We start from the raw sequence: 27,692 nt of genomic DNA, 5'->3' as shown, positions 1-27,692 counted from the left end.
CGCCCGGCCCTATACTATACCCCTTGCCCGCGGGACCGCCATGATGGTGCCAAGGACGCGGTGGCATATGCACTGTGGCTTCGACCAATTTTGGCGCTGCACGTTCCCGGTTGCACCGACGGTATTAGACTGGCTCGGGCTTATCCGGTCTCCTTCTGTATATGTACTGCATTTTGGCCGCGATACGGTCGGATACAAGTAAAGAAAAAAGCAGCTTTCCCCTGTCTTTGATTATCCGATCTCCTTCTGTCCTCCATTGTGGGTGCGATATAGACAGGTACAAATCAAGAAAAAAGCGTGGATTTTCCCCGTCAAAGGATCCCCTTTCAAGCCAATGGCGTCGGCCGGTCTTCATGAACCAGGCAGCGTGAGAATGCAGGGAGTTGCGTGACAATGCAGGTACGAGACTATCTCCGACAATGCAGGACTGTGCTATCCTATTTTATCTGACACTCCCTGCGTAGCAGGTTCATGAGGTTTGGCCGACGCCACTGTGAAATGCCTGATTCGCTTATCGCGACCTTTGCACGTGGCGCTAAGCGGAGCTGGTGGCGGTGGGCCAGACGCAAACCTGACGGAGAGGAAACTAAACGTCACGCGGTTCCTGGTCCGTGGCGGTCCGCGGGCCAATGGGTCCGTCGTGCGAATCTACCTTTACGGGAAGAGCGGTTTCCGCGAACCCAGCAGTTTGAAGTTGCTGCAGGTTTGCTCCTCTGATGATAAGTCATGCATAATGAGGCGTGACATGAACTACGGTCAGATTATAGCTTCGACCAAGACAAGAAAGAGAAGAATGAAACAGCTAGAATTTCCGCCTTCCTCAGGGTGAAGACAGCGATCAGTCTGCCACAGAAGTCCAAATGAAAACCGCAGTCTTGAGGACCGCGTATGCATAAACCGCAAACGTTTTTTTTTTCCCTCGCTTTTTTCTACCAAGACGGACCCACGGTCACCAATGGTAAAGCCTGGTGGACGCAAAGAATTTAACTTTCCTTCCTTGCTTCCTTCTCTCTCTCTCTCCTTTCTGTCCCCCCCCCCCCCCCCCCCCCCCCCGTCCTTCCGAAGTGAAGGGCAGCCAAATGGAAATTACGCCTGGTTAACCTCGCTCCCATCACTCCCTAATATAAAAAAGAAGCACTTTTACTTTTTGCTTCTTTTCTGGCTTCAGTCTCAGTTCAGTTTTTACTGCCTATTTTTCTCTACTTCGGGGGAAAAAAGCCAACGATACAGCCAAAGCGGTTTACCTTATCGACACGCGCCTTCGAACCGTCTCGAGACTACAGAGACATTCAACCCCGAAACTTCACAGCGGAAGAAACGTCCGAGAACTCACGCTTTTTTCTCCCCCACACAAATGAATGGCAGAAGAAAAGCACGCACACAAAACTAAGTGCAGTGCTTAAAACAAACACCGCCACCAGGAAGGAGACAAAACCACGCCGCCGTGAAGGTGCCAAAGAGTGCATACACACACACACATAGGAGGAAAAGCCAAGAAGCCGCCGCGCCGTCCTTTAAACTGCACGACGCATGCGCAGTCACGAAGTCGTCGTCTGCATGCTGCTGCGGCGGGGAATCCGTCGTCTGCTCGCTTTTCCCGCCGTTGTCTGCTTTTGCTCGCCCCTCCGCGAACTTTGCGGTTCCCGCTCAACCAACACAAAACAGAAGCGCCTCTAACGACGCCCGGAGCAGACGACGCGCTTGTCGTCGTCTGCTTCGCGGCCGGACAGTCGCCATTTTTAGTCCTCTCTCTGCCGCTACACACACACACACCATCCTCTTGGCTCACTTCCTTTTCCAGTACCGTCGCCACTCTGTCGGGGGTTTAAATGTAGCGCTCCAGGCGCTTCGTATATAGTATAAACAACGGCGGCGCGACTCTGTGGCTTGTTAAAAACTACACAGCGTCTAAGCAAGAGGGAAATAATGAGAAACAAAATGGCGGCCACTGCATTAGCGCGCCGTGCGAGCCGGCAGACGAGTACGAGGAAGCTCGCGGTCAGAGCGACGAATGGACGCCGGCTGTCCGGTAATTATTTTCCGCTCCGAGACACGGATGTCCTATTCCGGTACGCATACATTTCCATTTTACATCTATTGATATTTTAAATGATCAGTATTTAAAACCCCCATCATTTTCCTCCTGGATGTCCGGTATATAGCCTCGCTAGAGATGTCCGTATCAGCCTCAGGCCTTGGCTCTATGCCATTCCAGCTAAGCTCGGGACATTCGTTCGGCGCATCCTACTGCGAATGGGTATTCAGACGCGCGTACACCCCTCTGATATCAGCTATTCCGATATACCACAGAACAGAAAGACATCCTCGCAAGCACCTAAGTCATTCTCTAAACACGAAGTGATCTTATACAGCCGAACTCAAACCAACACAGCCATCATAGTCATCACACCATAGACTCTAAGCATATGGCACCTAAAACAACACAAACCGGAATCACTATGGCGACCAGCTTCCCAGTACCGTATCATCTGGGAATGCCAACACAATCCCAATGCAGACCCAGTTCCAAACCTGCACAACACTCGCGGTGGGAGGTCGCTCTGAGCAGCGGTTCCCCTGAACCGCCAGAAATGGTTGGTCGAAAGGGCTTTTGTCGTCACATCAGCCATACGAGACCCGGAATAGGGTCCCACTGATGCGCTTAACCGCTTCAATAATGGATGTCTTTCATCATCATCATTAGAGTAAATGCAGAGCGACTGTTGCGCTAATATTTACTAAAAGAACGACTGGAGAAAATGCGCCTATTTCCACAGCTCTACAAAAACGGAGCATCAGTCCGGCGCAGAGACTCGCTATAACCACACAGAAAAACACGAATAACGCACGAATACACTACAGGCTAGGCAGACTAGAATACGCGTCACTGCACGAAAAACTAGACAAGGAACAGGAAATAACACAGAGAATAATACAAATAAACTCGTACTCAAGCCCAAAATGATTTAAGGCAATCTACCCAGAAGACTACGAGTCACAATGCGTACAATGTGGCCCAGAGGCGGACCTATATACCACATGGTACGGGCCTGCCAAGACAACCAAGAAACAGAAAGGATAGAAGAACCGACAATTGAGCGATCGGGGGGTGCTGCTGATTAGCCCCAAATGAGCTTTCCGACTGTAATAGAAAGACAAGCTGAAATATGACTGAATTCGAAAAATAAATTGCCGTAGTAATCAAGAAAAAAAATGATATAGAGGAGGAAGGGGGGGGGGGGGGGTAACACCACAAACAGCTGACCGTCCACAGTACAGAATCACGTAGCTTATAAAAAAAATGAGTAAGCCAAGGAGGATGGACAGAGTTCTTAAAAGAAAACATAAGAAGCAAGCTTTCGAAAAGCTGCCGTGATACGACACAAGCCCACTCGCCGTTACGGAAAAAGAGAGCAAAGACCAAACAAGAGGGCGCACCTCGAACACCAATTAGAGCGAACCGCGAAGGCGCGTAGCCTCGAAAGTGTCGTCTGCTAAATTTGGACAGTCACGCTCCCATTTTTAGCAGACGAGAGCACGCGATTTCTAACGGTTGTCAGACTGCGGGCTATACACGGAGCGCGCGAACAATATAGCCTCCACAATCTCCACAAGCCCGTGTCACGTGCTTTGTTTCGCCTGCTACATTACAGCTTCGCGAAAACGTTTCCCCGAATTTTTTTCTTTGTTCTCTCCGCCAGAGCGCGCGCGCGCGTCGAGTCGCACAAGAAAGACGTGTCGTCTGCTAGCAATTACTACGGCGGCCGCCATTAGAGTGCCCGGTCACCCGCACTGGCTGACCCACGTAGCCCCCCTCACTGGCACTCATTTTCTTTTCATCCAACGCTACGCACCATTTTCTAAAGACCTTCCCGGCGGTATTCCTTTTGTCTTCTTCGGGGCCAGTTAGAACGAACGAGCGGACTCGTCAGCCCCTGTCCTACAGTGTCGCTGCGTGGCGCCACGGGTCACGCAGCGGCCATCTTGAAAAGGAAGCCAGTCGGCCATCTTGAAAAGGAAAGAAACAAACAAGCAGACGACGAACGCACGGTACACACACCCAGCCGTCTGCGCATTACGAGAGACTGCGCTAAGTCTGCTTCGCCAGCAGTCGAACACACGCGCAGTCACGAAAGAAAAGAGACTTGTAAAAAATAAATAAATAGCAAAGCAAAAAAAAGAAAAAGAACATCTCGCTAGTTTCGCTTGCTGCGTGGCCAACGACAACAGACCGGCTCTGGCAGAAATGTTTAGACTAGGCCTTCGCACGCATCTGCAATAAATAAATAAATAACGGCAGACAACACGACCTCGTGAACAAATGCTACTTGGTTCGTTGTTTCGGCTTCGCGTGATTGGCAGCGGTCTCAACACTGGCGCACAAACGAAAGACTAAAGCAAAGCCACAACAAATAGAAGAGCAACGACTACAGAGCGGAGACAAAATTGTTCACGCTCTCGTTAAAAGCAGACGGCCGTCTGCGAACGGCCTCTGTTCCAGTCCGTGGACTCGAATAACGTTCGGTCGTTTGAGCGTGGCAAAAAAAAAAAAAAAAGAAAAGAAACCAGGCCGACTGCCTTTGTCTTGCGAACGCGGCGCTCTCTGAGAGCTGAGCAAGCAATTAATCCCTTAGTCAAAGCGGCCATCTTCCACGTATTCTCATGTTTTTTTTTTTTGTTTTTACAGCGCTCGATGTCGAAACACGAGTGATTTTACGCTCCCGTAACGCCGAGACCGAAAATAACCTCGGGCGAACTCGCAAACCAGGTCTGCGATGCGGTCCGCGTGAAGCACTTTTTTTTTTAGTTGTTACAACGATGTCGGCGACGTTTCTGTTCGTTAACCTGTAGCTACACAGACAAGTTCCCAACCAAACAACCCCGCAGAAATAAAGTTAACGAACTTTAGACTCCGTTTTCTACACCTCACAACGGTGCACAAGGCTATAGGAGCGACAGAACTGGTGAAGATATGCCGCAGTATGCTTTAAAAAATTCTCTGCGGTACTATTTCTCGACAACTGTTTCGCTTTTGGTTTTAGCGGGCTCTGACGTCAGAGGCGGGTACACATAATCACGTGATCCAAGTCAGGTGCGCTGTTGTGCCTGCAGGCGGTGATTTTAACGAAGCCACAGTAAACAGCCTTAGTGTCGTGGGTTTATGGTTGTATGCGCGACCTCATTTAGAAAGAAGAGGCCAAGCAGTGAGGGCCGACCTCACAAGAACTGTGTTTATGCCGGGTATTCGGACCGCTCTGTCCTGTTCAGTTCGTGCCACGCCCATATCCGCGTCTTTCCCAGCAACGGAAGGAACGCGACCGGCACAGCGCCCTTTCCCCGGGAGTTCGGAAGCCACGTGACCTCCGAAGACCCACGTAACCAAACCCGCCACAAGCTGCCCTTCGACCTTGGCGGGTCCTCCTCACCCTCTCCCACCACTAGGTCACGTGACGTTCGAACATAGGGACAACGTGAGGCAGACCTGGGGAGCATTTGCTCTACATATAGAGGGCAACACCACCACGTATCAGTTCCCTTTTGTCCTGAATCCGGAAAGTCTAACCTTTTGCACATAAAGCTCTTCCAGCAACTTCGCGTTTCTGTTTCGTTTGGCAAGACATCGAGCCGAAGAAGCCGATGTATTCGCTCTAACCCAGTGCGAACAGCAAACGTCGTCTGCTGAGACCGCAGGTGCCTTGTGGGCGTTTTGTGGACTCTCTTTTGATGCCATAGCGACCATTGGAAAAAAAAAAATAGTTTCTCAAGCTTACGTCTAGAGGGAAAAGTGGCGTTGCGAAAGTTAATTTACCTTGTAGAGGCGAAGGCAGTAAATGGTTTGGTTCATTGGTGTTTAGCGTTCCAAAGCGACTCAGGCTATGAGGGACGCCGTAGTGAAAGGCTCCGGAAGTTTCGATCACCTGGGGTTCTTTAACGTGCACTGACATCGCACAGCACACGGGCCTCTAGAATTTCAACTAAATCGAAATTCGACCGCCGCGGCAGGGAACGAACCCGCCTCTTTCGGGCCAGCAGCCGAGCGCCGTAACCACTAAGCCATCGCGGCGGGAAGGCAGTACATGAAATCAGCTTTTTAATGTTTCATTTTAGTAGACAAGCCAGGTATTAAAATGGTAGAGCTTGACATTTTTTCCTTGTGATTAGCTGTCTGCTTATGTACCAAGTAAAGTTCCAACAGGGGTCTTCTTTTTCGTCGTGGCGGAATTCTGTGCGGGTGGTCCTAAATGTGGGCGGAGCTTCAGGGCAGATTTAAGTTATATTTGAATATAAAACAAAGCGCACTCTGAAACATATCATTTCCAGTTCCCCGCCCCTTACAAGGCACTGTGCACAGTTACTGGGAGAAAAAAAACAACAAAAACTCTGAAAACGTCATGTCGCTTAGACTCCCATAAAAGCCGGCCTTACCACAGTCGGTAAGTTTCGAAATTGCCGTTACTTATCCTTATCTACACCTATGCAGACGGTGCTCCGTTCGCTAGTTTGTCTGCATTTTACGGACTCCATACATAACCGATATCCGCCTTATGCTCGGACCGAAAACAACCGACCCAAAGTATATCTTTCAGAAACTGCAAAAGAAATAATACTAGCAACAACTCAGTGACTACGATCGTCCTTAATTATTCAGCCACTCGATTGGGTTTTAGTCGGGAACGACCGCAGGAAAAAATTGCACGCACATATATACACTACTCACGTCCAGAACAAACCGCGCATGCTAGCACCATAAACAGAGCGGTCGAACACAATGGAGCTCGATACCGCACTTTCCGGATCTATATACTTCACCAGACTCCCGCCAATTATGCGCGGCGGTTCGAACGCGTCCGAGATAATTACATTTCCGTGCATCAGCAAATCACCTCCCCCCCCCATATGCAGACATACACACACGCTCGGCCCGGCAGGAAAAGTTGCACTTACCTAAAAATACAAGGCCTCGAAACTCAACTGCTCTACGATCGCCTCACGATAGGATTAAAGCGAGCGCAAGCAACACACCGAGCGCGCTTTTCTCGGACCCATAAAACATTCGGTAAACGAAGGCGCCGTCTTAATTATACGATAGCCGCAATGGCAAGAAGAAAAGAAGAGCTCGGAAAGGGGGAGGGGGAAGAATTACTGAACCACAACGCAGAGTGGAGTTAAAAATAGAAACGCAACCTGAACTGCCCGCACAGAAGCAGATTAAATCACCGCCGCGCTTAACACTGATGGGCCACGAATAAATACGCGGGCTACTGCGCGTTACCGAGCTTAGCGTGCGATCCGTATGGCGCAAGACAACGCTATATAACAGCGCACACAGATTACGCTACCCCGTTCGCCAATGCGCGGCGGCTTAAATAACGTGCACTGCATACTTACCGCTAAATCACCCCCTCCCCCCCCCCCCCCCCCCCCCCCACACACACACACACACACGCTTAAGCACCAAAACTTCGCTTTCTCCTTCCAGCTAACCCTTAACTCTTTAGTTTTTGTTCGTTTCTTTCTCCTAAATCTCGAAACGCCGGCTTTTGCGAAAGTTTCAAAGACACGCCAACTCTTGCAGCCCAAAGCGTATATATGATTGCGCTATCCGAGCGAGCTCGCAAGCACGCCCACAGAGCCAATACCTACCTCCCGGACTGTCCCCTAGCTACGCATAGACACGACTTTTCAATTAGGGATGGCGGCCACAGTCTCCGCAAACAAAGCGGTTTTCCACTTGCGTATATACTTTTTTTTCCCCCACAGCGATGCCGTTTCCTTTTCAACTGGATCCCAGGCACAACTAAGCCTTTCCATCCTTTCCTATTCATCTTCGTTCTTTTGTTGTTGTTGGTGTTGTTCTTCACTGCCCCCCCCCCCTGCCAGGGCCGTTCCGAGCCTTTTGTTATCGACTTTCCAGCGCTTTTGTCTAAAACGGCCGCGCCACACCGGTGACCCACTCTGCGTGGTCATCTCGGCGGTAGTTGCGTTCAGCGGGCGATGGAGGGGGAGGGGGGGGGGGGGGGGGACGCATGGTCGGTCCAATCGGAGTCTGGGAAAAAGCATTCGCTCCGCATAGGTCTGCACAGCGTGACAAGGCACACCCTAATTAGCGTTCAAACTGCTAGAGTTACCGACGCCTGTTATTGACATATATTCCCTGTAACGAAGAACGGAACTCAAGGTACATTTCCCAAGTTCGACGACGCAGCCAGTAAATAAAAGAATCTCTCTCAGGCTGTTATCTCTTCCAAAGAATGCACCACGTGGGAATAGTATGACGTATAACTCAGTGACCCGAACTTTCGTTAGGAGGTGTGCCAGCAGATTACAGAAGTATGTTAAACGCCGTCATATGGCAAAGGACAGGATTAATTGGAGACACACGGGAGAGGCCTTTGCCCTGCAGTGGGCGTAGTCAGGCTGATGATGATGATGATGTTAAACGCTGTCACCAAAATCCCGCATTCTAATTGTGCGAGGCCAAGAGACCTCAACATCATGCGTTTTCGTATAATTCGCGATTAGAAAACAGCGCTCTTGGTGAGCACTATTATTAAAGCGGATATACCTTACAATTCTTCCATTCTGAAGCTTCCTTCAAGTCACACTAGACACGCTGACAACAATAACCTCAATTTACCCACAACACACAATGTATACGGACGTAGAAGCATAGCATTTGTCAGCGCTAAAGTTTGGAATATCATCCCATTCAGCATTAAGTCCATCTCGAACATTGCACCTGCTCTAAAAAGTACATGCTATCAGAACAATACACCTCCCCTTACTGTTGAATTGATTATTTTTATTGCATTATATTAGTTATAAGTTTTGTATGTTCAGCCTTGTTCAACTGCCTAGATTTGTAACATGTTTGTAATGGATCCGAAACTAGCCACTGGCTAAGGATCCAGATGCCTCATTCACCGTGAACTTTGTATGTTTTTTCTGTGTAATAAAACTTGAACTTGAACTTGACCGAAGAATAGACACGATAGCTCATACTAGCCCTAGGAGTATCCCAACTAAGACCGTTGTCGACTGCTGAGTACCGGTACAGGCGATGAGAGGGCAACACGCCACCGAAATTTACTCACCAAGCATCAGAGTAGAGCATGCTTTTATTATTTTGTAAATAAATTTGTTGTCGGGCAATTCTTACTTTAATTAACACACAGAAGTAGTTAAGACGAGCTTTTTGTACAAAGATTAACGTGTATGAAAGAAGACATACACGCGGAGTCTAAAAGCGCTTCTCTTAATTCGATGTCTTCTTCCACAATAGTTCGACGCAGAAGGAAAAATGGAGCTTGGCTCTCGAATACGACTAAGAGTTGTCCTTCACGTCGCTTGCAACTCTTTCTGTCTGGGACGACTAACGAAAGAACAAAATGCGGCTGGTCAGCAACAAAAGTAATGGCACTACTTAGTGATATAAGCGAATTGCACTTCGCATTAGTAACACTGCCTAGAGCTTCAGGACTCCGGGCTGCACCTGGGATCCAATACCACCACTCGGATTCTGAATTAACGGACGGGAAGCGCTGACACCCCCTTCTCCCTGGCTCCAACGCCTGCCAACTGAGCTACGTCACGTAATTAAATGACCAATTCGAGCTGCTAATCATTCCCGTTTGCGGGAGATCAGGATGTCTGCGGCGATAAAGCGGCCGCAGCTAGCGCCTAATTGGGGGTTAATGGCCCAATGGTCATCGATACTTCCTTGGATGTCCCATGGATGTCCCATGGACGTCCTAAACGTCCACAGGCCATCCAAAGTAGTTTTAATGCCCATTGGGTGGGGAGAAGCTTCCTTTTTGCAGTGGACGTACACAGGCTGATGGTGGTGATGAACCATATTCCTGTTCAGGACACAACACTTCCTTAACGCCCTCGGTTGGCGCATTTTTCTTTCTCATATTTTGAAAGCCCACTCTTGATTCCAGTCTTAGCACTGACGTCGGTTTGTTTCTTTACCGTCGAGCACCTTGCAGCAAGCGAAATGCACTTAATATGCACAAATTGATGTGAACGAAATCAGTATATTATGGTTTACCGCACCCACCTACTAGGACGCACAACATACACACAACGCAACAATGTTCAAGCAAAAAAGTACTCCTTGAGGAAAATAAGCGCCCTCCAACCTCTTATGCGTAACCCGCAAGGGCACGCAATATGTCATCATGTAAACACTATAGTGGGTCCGCAGATTGAAACGCCTAGAAGGATCGACTCACGTAGACACAGACGGACATCTATGTCATCCAGACATAGATGGAAGTAAAGCACCTTTCTGAACCTCGGAGCAAAGCACTAATTCGCCCTCGCCCGGCCTTAAAGGGGCTGCGAAACACTGCCTGGTTGAATACCGGCTATACTTCAGGTGGGTTCTTTATGTCACACAGATGCTGACTTAAAAAGAATTACAGGAATCGATGCACAGGAACGGGAGTTATTCAGTGAAGAAATTTCAAAATACAAGCAAACAAAACGCTGCCCTCAACTCGATTTTGGCGGGGCTTCCCACTCCTATTTCGCTCTCCCAATGACGGCACCTGGCGCAACCAATCAAAACAGCCAGCCAGAGCACGTCGCGGAAGTTTGTACTCCATGGTTGCCTGCTCTCTGTGAGACTGGCAGCGTTGTTTCCATGCCAGAGCGCCCCTGGTGGTGTATTTTTATTTTACTTGCTTTGCAGGGCTTTTATCTAAGACAAACAAATTGTTTTTGTTGATCTAATATAAAACGCAGACAGGTGACAAAATGTGTCTCTATTTATTCACACAATTTGCAGGATATTTACTGTTTGTCCGGTCATCAAGCTCGCGCCAGGTGATGTCATATCCGCTGCTAAAAACCCGCCACTGTGTGGCGACACCATCAGAGCCATGAAGTTGTTTTTGGGAGGACATTAAAATATTAAAAAACGGAATGTACGCGGTATTACCGACGCTAATAGCACCATTACAACTCACTGTATGCAATCAACAGGCAAAACAGTTAACTAAGATTGTGTTTCTGGGCCCCTTTAAGCGAAGTTCCAAGTGCACTTGCTGTAGTTACCCGCTAAAATTAAACGAACTAAATTATAATAAACAAACAGAGCAAAAAGATCACGAACAAAGCAAAAAGGTGTGCAATAAGCGAGTAATTACTCATTGACATCCACCCGAACGTAGCCATACGGCTACAAAGGGACGCTTAACAGCTTGCTCAGAAACTTCGTAGTTAAAGAAAAATTCGTCCTGGAACGGGGTTGGAACCCGGGACCACCGCTTCGCCGGAGCAGTCGCTCTAACTGAGCTATAACCGGGACGGCAAGCTTATGGCAGGGCGAGAGCGAATTGATCAATAACTCGAAGTGGGAACGGTGTTGGTCAACAAAGTTTCAAATCCACTCCACCTTGGGGGATTCCCTTAAACATTTGACCACCAATAAGATATGCCTGCTTAGTACTGGTAGCTCAACGAAGACAAGACAGCCTAGGCACCAAGCTCGGCGGTTTCGTGCTGTCCTCAACCGTGCACGTAATTTTTAAACCGAGGCCTATTATTTCGACGTCGGCTCTTTGAAACTTCACCACAAAGCCGACAGCGAGGGGGCCGTCGTTTGTGGCTGCCGCCGTGCCGTGGCGCCCGGCCGCTTTGAATGTCAGCGAGAGAGGGAAGCGAAGGTATTTGCATTAGAAAAAGAAGTTTGACCCGTGACCCCGTTGCTCCGGCGGGGGGAGATCATGACCCGTTTCCACGCCCCGAACACACAGACACAGTTCCATCCGTTCTCCCCCGCCCACCACTTACCGCATTTTTTTTTTTACTCCTTTTTATTCCCCCCAAATCTTGGTTGAAAAGAAAACCTCCCGGAGTGCGCATAATGGACCTGCGGTGGGGTCGCGTTTGCTTCTGCATTGTGCAACCACAGTGTCGTTCAGGTTTGTTGTTACATTGACGACGACTGTACAATTTTTTTGTTTGTTTCTAGTAGATATAGAGCACAAAAACGCAAGGACGACACCGAACTGGATGGGACTGGCGCTCCTCCGTGAGCATCAGCCGGTAAGTATGCGCATGGAATGAAATGCACAATCAAGATGTAGTCTTTGCCAAAAGTAACCAGGCTGCACGGTTTGCTTCTCAGTTGGACAGCCCTCAAGCTCTAATTCCCTGTATGGTAAGAAGAACCCCTGTCCTTACCTTCAAACAACTTTTTGATCTTTACGGAAGCCATGACGGCTCTACTATACCAATGCGGAGCAAACCATGCAGCCTGGTTACTTTCGCAAAAACTGTACAGCACGTCGGAAAGAAACACAGCTGTCGACACGCCAACTAGCGCTAAAAAGACAAGACACGCACGCTGAAGAACGCGACACCGGGGAAACGTGCTGCCCAGGAAACATAAAAATTGAAAAAAAAAAGGCGGGGGGGGGGGGGGGGGGGGGGGGGGGGGGGGGGGGGGAGGATTCTCAGCAGAAATCAATAGATGGATTCTCTCTGAATACGTTGACTATTATTCGGCAGCTCTAAGAAAATTGAATTTAATGGAGCAATTTTCTTTCCCGCCATTCGACTGAAATTGGGTTTTGGTCTTATGGGGTGTTTAACGTCCCAATGAAACTCAGGCTATGAGGGAAGCCGTAGTGAAGGACTCCGGAAATTTCGACCACCTGGGGTTTATCTTTAACGTGCATTGACATCGCACAGCACACGGGCCTCTAGAATTTCACCTCCATCGAAATTCGACCGCCGCGGCCGGGATCGAACCCGCGTCTTTCGGGCTAGCAGCCGAGCGCCGTAACCAGTGAGCCACCACGGCGGGGCGCTGGATTTAAAGTCTGCTTCAAACTTCACGGTGTCCAAGGGAGTCCAGAAGAATAAAAATGAGGTGAAGCGTAGATGGCAGGTTCTCTCAGATCATGAATGGCAGTTTACCAATATCCCTCAGGAGAAAAGTATACAAGAGCTGTATCTTACCGGTACTCACCTATGGGGCAGAAACGTGGAGGCTAACAAAGAGGGTTCAGCTTAAGTTAAGAACAACACAGCGAGCTATGGAAAGAAAAATGATAGGTGTAACGTTGAGAACTCGGAAACGGGCGGAGTGGGTGAGAGAACAAACGCGGCCGCTAATGACATCCTAGTCGAAATCCAGAGGAAGAAATGGGCTCGAGCTCGGCATGTAATGCGAAGGCAACATAACCGCTGGTCCTTAAGGGTAACGAAGTGGATCCCAAGAGAAGGTAAGCGAAGCAGGGGGCGGCAGAAAGTTATGTGGGCGGATGATATTAAGAAGTTTGCGGGGATACAGTGCCGGCAACTGGCAAAGGACAGGGTTAATTGGAGAGACGTGGGAGAGGCCTTCGGTCAGCAGTGAGCGTTGTCAGGCTGATGATGATGTCCAGGCCATCCACGCCGCAAGTCGCGCAGTATGCTCAAGTTATTCGCCACGCAGACCACGTGACATGACTCCTTCGGTGCCTCCCCTCGAGTACGAAGCCCACCTCTGCTCGAGAAAGATGGGTGGTCAGCGTAAACCACGCGTCTGGGCTCGTCCAGCGCCGTGAGCGTTCACGGGAACGGATGAATTAATGAACTGCAAACTGTACTACTTGTCCAACGGAAAACCGGCCAATAAATAAGGCCCAGGCTGAGGCATGTAACTGGCACACCGCAAAAGAAAAAAAGAACGGGCGAGAGGACAGAAGCGATAAACCACGAACCACCCTTCCCCCCCCCCCCCCCCCCCCCACCTTTTCAACTTTATTCTGTTCCCTGAATCGCACTGCTGCGGTTTGCAACACACCTTCAAGAGGCAGGGAAGCCAGCACAGCACCGAGCGACGAGGCTTAGCAGTAAAGACAAACGCAGCAAGCAATGCCGGGTCCTTGGCCCGTAGCAATACGCGCATAGCGAAACCGCGAAAGCAGAACTTAATACGAATTAAGCACACACAGCGGTGTGGACCGTTCGCGCCGCACATACACGCCGCTCCACCGGACGGACGGCCGGCAGAGAGGCAATACACTATCTGGCTTCCTCGTTTCAACTCGAAGCCACCGCGTTGTTTTTTTTTTGTTTTCTTCTTCTCTGGGTTGCTTTTCCTTCGCTTTCCACGAGTCTCTCGGGAGCACGCGCGGGGAGGCTTTTTTGCGGTCAACCGCGCGTGTGCGAGGGTCATGGTCCACACATCAAATCGGAGTGGCGCCACGAGGAAAAAGAGCGAAGCGATAGACCCGGCGTATACTATACACACAGGGACGAATTAAAAATGAGCTCGCCGAGGTTACACAGATGCCCCGCAGCCCCACAGCGCCTTGCTGTATAGCTGGAGGCAGCGGTCGATTCAAAGCTCGGACGAAAAGCGAAGAACCGTGGCGGCGCGCGAAATGCTCTACATTTGTGCAATCGAGTTCCATATTTTCTGTATTTCTGGGGGCAGTATAGCCCTATTAGGCGCATTTTCCGATTTTGAGCGTACGTATATACGTACAGTCTATGTCAAAAATAACCAGGCTCCATGGTTTGCTACTCAGTCACATATTAAAGCTATTGTGCCAGCCCTCAAGCTATAAATCTCTGTACGGTAAGGAGAACCCCTGTCCTCACCTTCGAAGAACTTTTTGATCTTTAGGGAAGCCGTGAGGGCTTTACTGTACGAATGAGAAGCAAACCATGCAGCCATTTTACTTTTGACAAAGGCTGTACCTGAATCCCGCTTTGTGGCAGGCGACCCATCTGCCTTAAAGGTATAAATGCCTTCAGCGAGAAGGCCTCAACTTTAGGTCAAAGAGCGATGCGGTAAAGACCTTCGTCAAAGGCTTTCAAGGTAAATTCCTTCCGGGTAAAGACATTTACGGTAAAGGCCTTGAGGTCAAGTACCTTTAGCACGTAACTAGTGCTCCTGCACGACCTTCCGCGCACAACCGCACTAAGCTGTCTGCTGTTTTTTTTTTTTTCTTCGTGCGTACGGATCGCGATCGAGCCCATCCCGCAATGTCAAGATGGACCGTTCACAAGAGCACGCGCTCGCCAGCAATGTATAAAAAGGGAAATATTTTGTTTTCAGAGAGGCATAGTCCGATGCAACACACGAAGGAAGCGACAAATGTCCCTCAAATGACCTCTTAGGGACATCTGAGGGACGCGCCAATGGCGTCGGCCGATTCTCATGACGTGGTGGTTAATATCCTCTGACCTGCTATGGTGACATCGCAAGGACTGGAAGATGAAAGGAGATAAACCACGGTTTAACTGGATTAACCGCAGCATCATGAAAATCGGTTGGCGACATTGGGACATCTGCTGACCCCGTTCTTGCAAAGTTGTACGCGATCTACAAGGATCATACAACTCGGCTCACCTGCAGTGCAACGTCTTGGATGCTTAATAAGAGGCCAAACTAAAAAGTTCCCTCTTCCTCGTTCCAGTGGTAGACACTTTCACGCCTTGCAGCAAGCGCACCCCTCGAAACAATGTTTATCCTGTATTCCGACGTCTCCACATCAAGTGCGCGTTGCTACACTGCCATATTCGCCTTAATATCCATTCATATAAGTTTACATTCAAGAAGTTCGGGGTAGCAAGGACTAAATGCGACTGCACAGGTACTTTCATCATCATGATCATGATAACCAGGCTAACTACTGTCCAGTACAAGACAAAGGCCTCATCCGCTCGCCTCCAAAGGACCCATATACCCCGCGCTAACTGCCGACCACCCGATCCCCAAAAAACTTCTGGACTGTGGTGGTTTAACGTCCCAGAACGACTCAGGCTATGAGGGATGCCGTAGTAGAGGGCTTCAGTTAATTTCGACCACCTGGGGTTCCTTAACGTGCACTGACATCGCACAGCACACGGGCCTGTAGAATTTCGCCTCCATCAAAATCCGACCGCCGCGGCCAGGATCGAACCCGCGTCTTTCGGGCCAGCGGCCGAGCGCCATAACCAATGAGCCACCGCGGCGGGCTAATCTCCTAATCTCACCCGCCTACCTGACCATCCGCCTCCGCCTGCTCCGTTTACTAAATGTCGCATATATCAGGAAAGCCGACTGAACCGCGACCCAGCAAACTTCTATAACGCGGGAAAAGCAAGAGTCGATGCCTACAGCCGTCGGCTACTCACCGTCGGTTACTCACCGTCGGCAACCCACAAAACACATTAACCGTGGCGCCCTTCGGCCAAGGTGCCCTCACGCCAATAAAATCCAATCATCCCCATCAAAGTTTTGTCCGAAGTTTTGCAAGCCACCTCACGAAGGTGTAAAAGAGTCCCGCCCTAATTGGGGCTTCGCTATTTTTAAAGCATCCGCCAGAGGGGGCGACAATCGGGACGTCTTCAGACCCACAGGCCCGCCCGCCCGCCCGAATCGGCAAGTTCAAAGAAGTTCCCAAGGAGCCGTCAAACGGTACGGGCCAATGCGCTCTATAAAAGTGAACGAGGAAGATGAGACTGTCCCGCAGTGAATGATCTCGAGAGGAAAACAATAAAAGAAAAATTAAAGGCGGAAAAGAATTAATTAGGCGGGAGCCCAACGATAAGCGCGGGCGTAAGTAAAGCCGCAATTCAAAACACCAGACAAAAAAGGAGCAAAACTTTTTATCGACTCCAGTTCGGACACTTCGCGATGTGGTACAAGAACTAAGACAACAAAAAAAATGTTAACTAAAGAAAGAAAACAACAAACGGACTGGACACGTTCGAGGAGAATTAAATCCGCGCGTGAACGGAGTCAAGGAAAGCCGCGGCGGCGAGCAAGGCGCTGTATCTCGCTTTAATCCACTTTCTCCCGGCCCCGCAAATACCGTGCAATAACCTATTTTTAATTTTATTCCGCCACACACACACGCACGACGCGGAATAGGCGGAACACGCCCGGTGCTAACAGAAAAATAAAACGCAAAAAGATATCGATAGAGACAGAAAGACACACACACGGACGTGTTGCTAGGTCGACCGTTCTTTTTCCCACACGGAGTAAGCACGTATGCCGCTATACGCACTGCTACCACGGGCGTCCACCGGCCTTCGGGCAAAGCGTTAGCCGATGGAGGATATAAACTGCCGCGGGGAGAAAAAAAATGTATCTAAACAAAGATTAGAACAAAGCTTAAAAGTGGAAGACAACAAGAATTACGAGTATTGAGAAATCGACAACCAAAACAGTGAGAGGAGAAGAAGGTTATTCCACCCCCATCAGTTTCTCTCTTTTCGAGCTGCAATGTCCAACTGGCTCACTTTCAGGCATTCTCTCCCCCCCCCTCTCCCTTTCATTCACGCACGATAAGCAATTCGCACGACTGCAAGAACCGATTGGAGTCGGAATATGCTTCAGCCGCTGAGGTATACACTGCGACCGCCACGGAGCTGGTACAGAGTGGTCCCGATTTCGAAAATCCGCTACGTCGCATATTTTCGCTTTCGTAGCGATAAAAAAAAAAGAAAAATTTGAATAAGCAAAGCCGGACACGTAAGCAGCGGCACGGCCAAGAGTGACTGTGCGCTGCGCGCGTATACGTCGTCAGAAGCGGGGAAAACAAACAAAAAAGAAGCAAAGAGAAATGCGGCGAAACAGCCGGGGAGTTAGGCCAACTCACACTCGCCAACGGAGAAACTTAGAGGACGTTGTTGCGTCAGATAAGAGGCGCGAAACTGGACTCGAGAGAACAAAACAATCGCCAAATCTGGAAAACGAGAGGAATGACTGCGCTCGTCGATCGGCGAGTGATTCGAGGACGATTAGTTAATTGAGCGGCACGACTTGGCTGCGGGCGCTTTCGCACGTTACACTATTGCTTTAGTCATGCAGTGCCTAGCGGGGAAAAGCAAATCGCAAATGCCGACAACATTCCTTCCGTGAAAAAAAAAAAAAAAAAAAAAAACGAAGGCAACGGCGCATAAGTCCGATTTTTTTTTCTTTATTTTCTCGGGCCATGGTACACCGTCGCACGCGGTCGAAATCAGCTGACTTCAACTGCGGCGCCCCTCAGGGACCATGCTAAACTTATGGAGGAAAAATTATATACATTTTGAAAGTGAGGAACCTACAGGAATAGTGAACTGAAAATAAAAAAAAAAATTCTCCTTAAAAGTGAGCATAGCATGCCCGTGAACATCGACACAGCGCGGGCAACAAGGGCGATCGATACCTTATCGGAAATTTCATACGAGAGAGAAGACTCGAAGGAAGCTAACCATAGTTTAATGAGATTCAGTTAAAGATGCTGAGGTGATGAATAAGATATGTTTATTGGCTATTATTTTTACCTTCCTCTGACGCGTGATGTCCCTATTCTGTCACTAGTGACGTCGCTGCATGAGTTCACACCAATCAGCGTGGTGCATTGCAGTGACGTCATGTGTGACGCCACTGCATGCGGACCAATCAGTGTGGCGCGTCGAAGTAACGTCATGCGTGACGCCACTGCATGTGGGCCAGTCGGCGCGGTGCTGTGTTACGCCGAGAACGCCAACGACGCCGCAGAATACGGAAACGTTCCTTTAAGAGCTTTCACTGTAAAAATGTGTTACGTATGCGAGAGGTTCGGGATTCAATTATTTCCAATGCCACCGGGCACACACCGGTTTTCAAGGAGCAGGAGCTTTTCCCCTGGCCTGGTGCTCGGTTTCCCTGGGATGGAACGGTAGGAAAAATTTGGTTTTCGACGTCATCTCGACCAGAGCAAAAGCACATTAGTCATGGTGCTGTCTGACCAAGTCGCCCTTGCGATAAAAAAAAAGTTAAATTATCAAAAATACGCTAGCGAGCAATGAAACATCAAGGCGGTTATCAAGGGTATATGACTAACAGTTTTGATGGCGTCCAGCCAACTTGACATGTGACACCGAAAAAAGAAAACGAAAATACTGAAACGAAGTTGGCGACTATAGGATCACTTCAGCGTCACTAATTAAGCTGTACTACATCTTCGTAAACAGCTGCATGACACAGGTGAAGAAAATGCTAAAGGCGCCGACTGTCCAGAGCGCACTTATTTTGGAATATCACCCAATGCTTGCCTAACACGTGGCCGAAGATGTCAGCGCGAAAAGAATTTAGGCCAACCAGAACAGCACCAGACTACGCAACCATACAAACGATATGACCTTCGTTTTTTTCCTCTATTTTTTCCTTTAAAACATTTACAGGGCTAAGCAGCGTTTTTCAAGCCTTACAAGAAAGATCTGGGCAATCGCTGGCGGAAGTTAGAGGGAGGGGGAGCATGGGCGATAAAAAAAAAAAAAAAAACATCAACCAATCATCGACAAACAGTGGCTCCGGCGGCAAGACTTCTTTCAAGGCCAACAGTCCAGCTTTATTTCCATTACTGCTCGCTTTCTCAATCTGTGCATTTTTTTCCCGTGATTACTCTAATTATTCCTGCTTAAATACTGCACTGTTCACGTGAAGCACACGACTTATTTAAACCTTTATCACGACTACCCCCGGCGTTTTTTTTTTTTTCGCCGCGATGGGTCAGTGGTTAAGGCGCTCGGCTGCTGACCCAAAAGACGCGGGTTCGATCCCGACTGCGGCAGCCGAATTTTGATGGAGGCGAAATTCTAGAGGCCGGTGTGCTGTGCGATGTCAGTGCACGTTAAAGAACCCCAGGCGGTCGAAATTTCCGGAGCCCTCCACCTACGGCGTCCCTCATACCCTGAGTCGCTTTGGGACGTTAAACCCCCATAAACCAAACCAGGGCCTTCGGGTGACGTGGTTTCGTGGATTTTGCCAAGACGTTCCGGATCCATTAAATCACTGACCTTTACACTTCTGCTCTTTTGACATTGCCTAACTCTTACCATGTTTTCCTGTACAGTTTTTCATCCTTTTTACCAGTTTTTTTCCGTGTTCAAGCCCTCGGACAACGAGGCTGTTAATGAGTAAGTTAAATAAACTGACTGGTCGATTGACTAGATGACTATTACAATTATTATTAACTTTAGGCTGAGAAAGTGGCGCAATCCTTAAAGGTGTACTGAAGGGGAATCTCAACTTGTCTTTTTGCCGCGGAAACTCTATCTGCACGTTCCGAGCATTCTTAGAAACTTCCATGTATTGCCCTGTGGGGCCGATTTCCCTAATTAAATCGGTTTAACGTCCGGCTCCCACCTTTTTTTTGAATTCCCCGCAGACGGTCGGAGGAGTCGACCAACGCATGGAGTGCCTTTCAGGCAGTCGTGTGGCGGCTTTGCTCTCGCTTTTATTTTGTTTTTTTTTTCTTTATTTAGGTTTCCGTGAATAAATATATCTAGTCAGAGACTACATAGCTGCAAATTGGGCCCACGGAAATAAAATACGCGTGGACTCTTTGCTTTCGCCGATCACTACGTATCACTCCGTCGATGGCAGAGCGGCAAGCCGCCACGGGACTGGCTGAAAGGTTGATTGACTTCTCCCACAGTCTCCGCGGAATTAAAAAAAAAAGAAAGGCGGGAGCCGGACGTTAATCCGATTTAAATTAGGGAAATCGGACGCACAGGGCAATAACTCGGAGTTTCTAAGAACGCTCGGAACGTGCAGTTCGAGTTTCAGCGGCAAAAATACGAGTTCAGATTCCTCATCAGTGCACCTTTAAACCATCCGCTCAAAATGGCTGGTAAACCACTCATTCAGCGGACGGCTCGCGCAACGCCTGCCCGCAAAACTAAACACGGTCCCGCTGACCACACACATCCGGTCTCGCGTCAGCTATGCATGCGTTCGCGCTCAAGCGAGACGCAAACATCCGGACACCAGCAACAACAGGTGACGCGTCCCGCAACACACTTATAGCCAGCACCGCATACCCCAAACAACGATTCGAGCAAAACCTCGACCCGATAGTTTTAAGGCGAAAGCCTTTAATGGCTCATACTGTCGTCCGTTAGCAGAGGGTGTCACACCTTTGGCAGCGTGTTAACTCGGGAACTAAAAAAGATGGGAGAAAAACAATGGTTGCTTCAGATAGAGGAGGAAAAAATGAACCTAGAAGCCAAGTTTGATGACTGTAAAGTATAGTTAGTTCCTTAATTACAGACAAAAATGTCAAAACTGCGCCGAAATAACGCAGATGTCGATGTAGCCACGGGAACGGTGTGACGTCCATCCACCGGAAGTCGTCACCGCAAAATGAAAATTGTCACAGAATGGCCTGAAAAACGTCGGATTTGCGTCAAATTCGATGAAAAAATGTGTAATTAAGCGTAATTAACATTTAAGATCCCCGAAAGATGTATAAATTGGGTATCTATAGCCACGGGAATGGTGTGACGTCACATCCACCGAAAGTCGTCACGGCATAGTGTCCTCGGCTTTCGCCTTTCAGCACTGTAGTTGCCCAAGTGTCCGCACAATTTTTTGTACTCTTCAAACGGGCACGCAAAGCAGCTCTTTCCAACTCTGACCGCTCTCCACACAACAGCGGTGGAGAGCGCATTTATCTCACTACGGCTGCGAAACGTATCAGTGTCGAGGTCGCGCGATATCTGCAGTCGTCAACGGATGCAGCGCGTCACTATCGAGACCGCTGTCTAAGATATACCTAGCGTCGTTAGAGCTTGGTTCAGCAACACGAAGCTGTCACAGAGATATCGGGGACTATCGGGGACTATCGGGGACGAAGGTTTTGAGGTCACCCGAGCGGCAACCGAAGCTTTGTTATCGAGGTGGTGATCAGAGAACACACTTGCGGAGGAGGAAGCTGGATTTGGCTTCTCTTATACGCCGATATTGCAAGTTGCGCATGCTCGAGACTTCATTCCCTAACTACATACATGTTCAAGGGTACCACCAATGGAATCAGACCAGTAAAGGTCAGAACTGTGCAATAAAAATGGAATCTATCCGACCTACACTCCAGAAACAGCCGCCTCAGACATGAAACTTCAGCTTCCAAGGAGATTCCCAAGATTTGCAGCTAAAATATGGTAGATGAAAGCTGTCGTCAGGAGTACAAATGCCGAAAGTGTACCACCACGGAGTCATTTTAAAACAGCCCCACCATGCCTACAATGCCCAACACACATGCCCAACACACATGATCTCTGTCCAACTTGATTCATAAATCTAAAAAGTGAAGTTCGTTGTGTGAGCAAAGGCAACTCTTACCATGATTCAGCTCATTTGAATGCGATAAAAAGAGGCATAGCAAGCTTGTGTCTGAAATTAGCGCTGGAGAAATCTTACATTCATAAAATGCAGAACCAACTTAGAACCAAATGGCAAGATTTATGACTTCGAGCCACCCTTTGTTGGTCATGACAGCTGTCGCTGGAACCCTCCTGAAAAAAGTGAAGGCACGCATAACAAACCTGAAGACAAGAGAAACTGACAGAATCTTGCAACCAGAAGTTGCCCCCTACTTAGAGTGTCGCATAACATGAAGAAGGTTGCAAACAGGTTTGGGGTGCTGTTTGTTTTATCAACTCCGGTGCAGCTTTCCAAGCTTTGTTTAAGGTTTGGTTTATGGGGGTTTGACGTCCCATCCTGATTTAAGCTATGAGGGACGCTATAGTGAAGGGCTCTGGAAATTTCAACCTCCTGGGATTCTTTAGCATGCACTGACATTGCACAGTAGTCGAGCCTCTAGAATTTCACATCCATCAAAATTAGACTGCCGCGACCGGGATGGAACCTGTGTCTTTCGGGTCAGCAGCCGAGTGCCATAACCACTGAGCCACCATGGAGGCTTCTTTCCGAACAGTGCCCTCGTATCTCCAGAAAGAAGACAAGAAGAAGGAGGTTTTGAGAAAAGCACACCATGCCCTATGTGTAGTGCGCTTCAGAAGTGGTCTATGAACAACCACTTACATGCCGAAAAGTGTATGTTAGTCAAGCTGGCCGTTGTAACAGCAACTGACTAGGGGAGAACAAAAGAAATGTAAAGAACAAAAAAAAAATGCGCTTGGTTGCGCATTGCAGGTCATGTAGTAAATGTGCACCGCAATTTGACAGCGCAAGAATTCTAGGCAAGAGCAAGGATGGAACTGCACGAGAACTACTGGTGGCCTATACATAAGAAAAAGAGAGTGATAACTGTATTAGAGATGTGCCAATTTTAATGTACACATCACAATTTGACAGGTTTGGTTAATGAAGGTTTGACGTCCCATCCTGATTTAAGCTATCAGGGACGCTGTAGTGAAGGGCTCGGGAAATTTCAACCACCTGGGGTTCTTCAGCATGCACTGACATCGCACAGTAGTCGAGCCTCTAGAATTTGACCTTTCCTCAACAGAAAGACCATGATGTTTCTGGCTTCACTTTAACACATGGTAGTATGTTTCTTTCTGTGGAGCACAAACCCAAAAAACCTTGATATTCGGCATTCGGCATGCCCTGTTACCAATAACGCCAGTTGTGAGTGCAGTGTTCATCCATGTGTTTCTTCTCTACGTGAACATGTTTCTTCACTGCAGTTATGAAACAATAACACTCTTAGTATGCCTGCCCATGTTTCTCCTTGTGGCCTCATTTCGAGCTGGAAAGCATGATCTCAGGTTATAACATAAAAGTAATTTGTGCATCTTGTCAGTACATTTCAACATCCACAATGGGTGTTAGGCAATGAATTCAGAGAAAGGAAAAGAACACACAGCAAGCTAGTCAGTAAGTCGACACCTTCTAGGCGACCCACAAAGTCAAAAGACATGCAAATCAAATTGTGCGCCAATACTTCCGGTATCGCAGAGACATCATCTCCACAACTGTACAATGCTTTTGTGTCACCCGCCAGCTTGTTATTCTCAGTGGAAGCTTAAACAGCGCTTTCCACGCGTGTAATGGATCATTCACATGACCATACAGTACAGCCGAAGCCCATGCTCTGACACTGTAATTTATCGGTACACAGATCAGAAAAATGAACCGCACATACAATGTCCACAGTATTGAACACATCTGATATACAAGTGATGATAAATCATTGTTTTGTCAGAAAGAACACTACAGTTTGGGAATGGTTTCGCCACTCAGCTGAGGCTTTCATCCCTTTTACAGTTAAACACAGTAGTACTGAGCTGAACGGAGTGAATGTTTTGAAGGGGCGGTGTGATTTTGCGCATTAGCTATGGCTTAGATGGACCATAGAAATACGTCTACAATATACCCTGAGGCATGAAATAAGGCATGCAATAAGGCAACAAATAGGCGTAGCTGGGGACGGCTAATGTTGCTTGTGACACAGTACATTGGGTGAATGGGCCCTGTACGAGGGTCTACTTGATTATCTTTCAGAGGTAAAGAGCTCCCCAACTACCAAAGCGTCACATTCTCAGACAAGCCCTGTGTTAACTTGAAGTCCATCCGTGGCTGCTAACACAAAGTTTTTCAACTGCTCAACGTAAGGCGAGCATCCTTATGCTGAATCTTTGAATGTGGCCAAGCTAATGTTCATGAGTTATGTTCTCATGTTCCACACTCTAATAAATGCAACTTCTATACTTAAAAGGGTTCCACGTCCCTACACTTGTACTTTTTCTTTGGAAATAAACCTTGTTGTTACTACTCCGAGTGACCTTCTTCGAACCTCAGTGGCGTTTGCAAGGCCCAGGACCAAAAAGCTCTGGCTTCCCTACTCCACCAAGCACAACAGCATGGAACCACAGCAGTTGACAAAATGCCTGCCCTGACCTTTTTTTTTTTCTGTCAAGCCTCTGTTCCTCTACTTGCTGCATTGGCATGTATTGTGAGAGATGCCCTAGTGGCAGCACCTCACAGCCACCTAGTGGGGTGTGTTGTCAATAGTGCCATAGATGGCAGCACTAGTCCCACAATCCGTAGTCATTTCTCAGCAGCGACCACGTCAGCAGTTGTAATGTACCCGTTGAGCTATCAAGCATATGCCCAAGGGTGGCACATAACAGGAAGCTGCTGCTTGTTTCACCACAGTTTGCACGTGTCGAAGTGATTAGGTGTTTATTCTTGTCTTCAGCTCAGACCTCCCTGCCAACACTGCGCTCACAGTATAATACAAATGTAATGCACAAAAGTGCTCGAAAACAACACTCGGCATCTGTAAGGTACTACAACATGCAACACAAGTGACGAAAGGGCAAGGAAAGGCACAGACAGGGGAGAAGCACCACAAACGCACACAACCAGAAGTGCATGCAGCAAGCCCAAGATGTCCTCACACCAGGTACTTACTACGAGAGGATCGGTATGCGAGAGTCCTGGCCGGTGCCACAGAAGTACTGGGATGCCCACCACCAGAAGCGAAGCAGCAGGCAGAAAGCAAGTTTGCAGAGTGCAGAAGAGCAGACAGGGGGTTCTCGGAGAAAACCAAAGCACACAGCAGCGACACAAAACCCCACGTGAAGCTCTCACCCCAGAAGGAGACAGTGGGCACACTGGGCAGAGACAGAGAAAAGAGGAAGGCACAAAAGAGTGAGTAGTTTTGTGCCACCCTTTCCCCGAGGCACAGAAAGCAAGACGAGAAACTTCAGCGGCTTTGAGCCCTGTAAAGAGAGAGAATGCCCTGGGAACTTGGAGATCCACTGCTGTTGCTACGGGCACAGGCCAAAACTAGAAACTGTGGCAGGCTGGTCTGCAATTCTGCTGCAAAATGCGAAAGCCTCAGAAAAAGCAGCTTCAATGCCCTTCAGTCTAGAATTTGTTTATATAACACAGGTGCTCAATTTTCCTGACTTAGGCAAGAAAGCAACGAAACAAACTGAACGTGCTCGACAGCAGAATTCAGTCCACTTATTTCGCTGATAATTCTTCAGGCCTGCGGCCGACTACTTCAAATGAATGCAGACTGAATAAATGAGCGAGAACGTTGAGATCAGCTAGTAACAACTTCGCCGCCAGGATTCCAAACTTAATAAGATTATAGCAAACTTAGGCAGTGGAACTTCCACTTAACACTACCGTTTATAAATGTCCTACTGCGATGCCTTGAACCGCGGCGGTGCTGGCTTGTCCGGCTATGTGCAACTGCATATACTCTAACGCGCCAGATGAGGTCGTTCAAAGGATTAACGAAGACGTAAACGAAATGCAATTCCGCTCTGAGACTGCTCGTAGTGACGAAAAGAGAAATAAATTTACACTTTCACTTCACAGATATGCCTGACAACTCGGCCCAGTCCACCCAACACGCTGCTCTCCGAGAAACTAAACTGCGCTGTTTCAGCAGCTACAACTAACGCAAACAAAAACAACTTGGTTTAGCGCACAGGTTCAAGTATGCATCTCTCTCGCAGTTTTCGTTTCAGTTAGCGCGCATCCTCGACAAGCGATACGCCGGACTAGTCCACAAACATCCGAAAATTCCGCGCGCGCGTCACGTTATCACAACAGGAAACTGCCTTCACCGAAACTTAGCTCGCGAGAGACCGTTACCTGCGGTAACAGGCGCATAGGTCTAAGATTCTCATGCAAACACAGACTCCCTGACTTTCCGCGAACCATTGCCCCACTTATCGCGAAACTGCCTTCGCCGCCACTGCGGGCAGCTCTGCCAAAACGACGCAAACCGGGGTTTGTCAATGCCGCGTTAAAAATAAGTGCGCCGTACGGCCCGGACCATTCGTTTTAGATGATTAGTTATAAACATCAGGCCCTAGCAACCACGCACACTAGGCTTTCCGTTTCCAAAGAGCACGCAACAACACTCCGCTATCCGCATGCCGGAGGCGGAGGCGCGGAGCAATGATCCGCTCTCCGAAGGCAGCTCAAGAACGAAATCCTACCTCAAGTTCTTCCTCCTTAGACTCCATGTCTAGCGCTTCGGTATCGTGAACGCTAGAGGCAGTAGTAGTGGTGAAAACGAGCTGGTTTTTCACACGGACTGCAAAGAAACGATGAAAATACTTAACGCGATAGGAGTCATGCAAAACAACCGAGCGACCTAGCTGCCGCCATGTTGGGCGCTGGTGGCCTCTGGTGAGCACAAGCAGAGTTGCGAGAAACGAAACCGAAACTTCTGTGCCCTGCGTTAGTGTCTCCGCCGGTGTTTTCTTTAAGGGACTTCTTCCGCTTCTTCATTGTTCATATTGCGTGATTTCTGTTTCAAAGACTCAATAAAAATAGCAACCGGCCTCAGAAATTTCCGGCTTTTGATACTGCATACACTGGCCGCATTCAATCGATGCTCGCGTCACCATACTCGCATTGTTTCTGAGCGGATCAAGAGCTTAGTTATTCTTTATTGCATACGTAGTAAGACATTTCAGTACTTTATGCTAAAACTACTACTACTCTGCACATTGATATTTTTTTCTACAGCAGCGCAACACTTAACGAACTTGATATCTTTTCTTTTTTTGCAACTTCCCAACTAATTTACAACTTAGATCGCGCAGCCATTTTCAATGACAACCACTTCATAATCACACTACCCACAGCTGCCGCAAGGTTTTGTACTTTTAGTTTTGGTGTCGCACTGCACGCTGTGAATATATGTTTTTCCTTCCGCCTACATGCCGATCGCCTCTATACATCGTATACACCATCACCATGAGTAGCACATCTCTCCCTAGAGCTGTAGTTCATTACCTCGTCTACTTCCTATCTTAATGCATATTAGACCATTTAGATTGGGCCTGTGACTGAGACGCCGACGATACGAGCTGCCTGAGTCTTAGTCACACTCCTAATCTGAATGTTTTGGGGCGAACAGATGTAATCGTATCATATATATCGTAAAGATTCCAACTGAGAGAACTGACACCAATTGTGATCTTGGAACTGGAATATGTGG

The 27,692-nt window shown here is 48.4% G+C and overlaps 1 protein-coding gene across 2 annotated transcripts in view; it reads right to left on the bottom strand.

Annotated features, from left to right (window-relative positions):
- The window catches only part of LOC149331295 (FERM domain-containing protein 8-like), a 78,044-nt gene extending 51,195 nt beyond the window's left edge, over window positions 1–26,849 (bottom strand). The window contains exons 1-2 of one of the 2 annotated variants that reach the window (XM_089556437.1): window positions 26,683–26,849; window positions 25,313–25,335 (exon numbers count right to left, since the gene is read on the bottom strand). Coding sequence is in view for 1 of the 2 variants with exons in the window: in XM_089556436.1 (XP_089412562.1) it covers window positions 26,683–26,709 (27 nt within the window). In the remaining variant the exon portion in view is untranslated. The remainder of the gene's footprint in view (window positions 1–25,312; window positions 25,336–26,682) is intronic. The other variant, XM_089556436.1, reaches the window with a different exon arrangement.
- Between the last annotated feature and the right edge of the window lie 843 nt (window positions 26,850–27,692).

This window comes from Amblyomma mixtum, chromosome 8 (assembly GCF_055824585.1).
Source record: "Amblyomma mixtum isolate Tamu chromosome 8, ASM5582458v1, whole genome shotgun sequence".
Lineage (NCBI taxonomy): Eukaryota > Metazoa > Arthropoda > Arachnida > Ixodida > Ixodidae > Amblyomma > Amblyomma mixtum.
The sequence above is the reverse complement of the archived record's forward strand: the minus strand, read 5'-3'. Positions and strand labels throughout refer to the sequence as shown.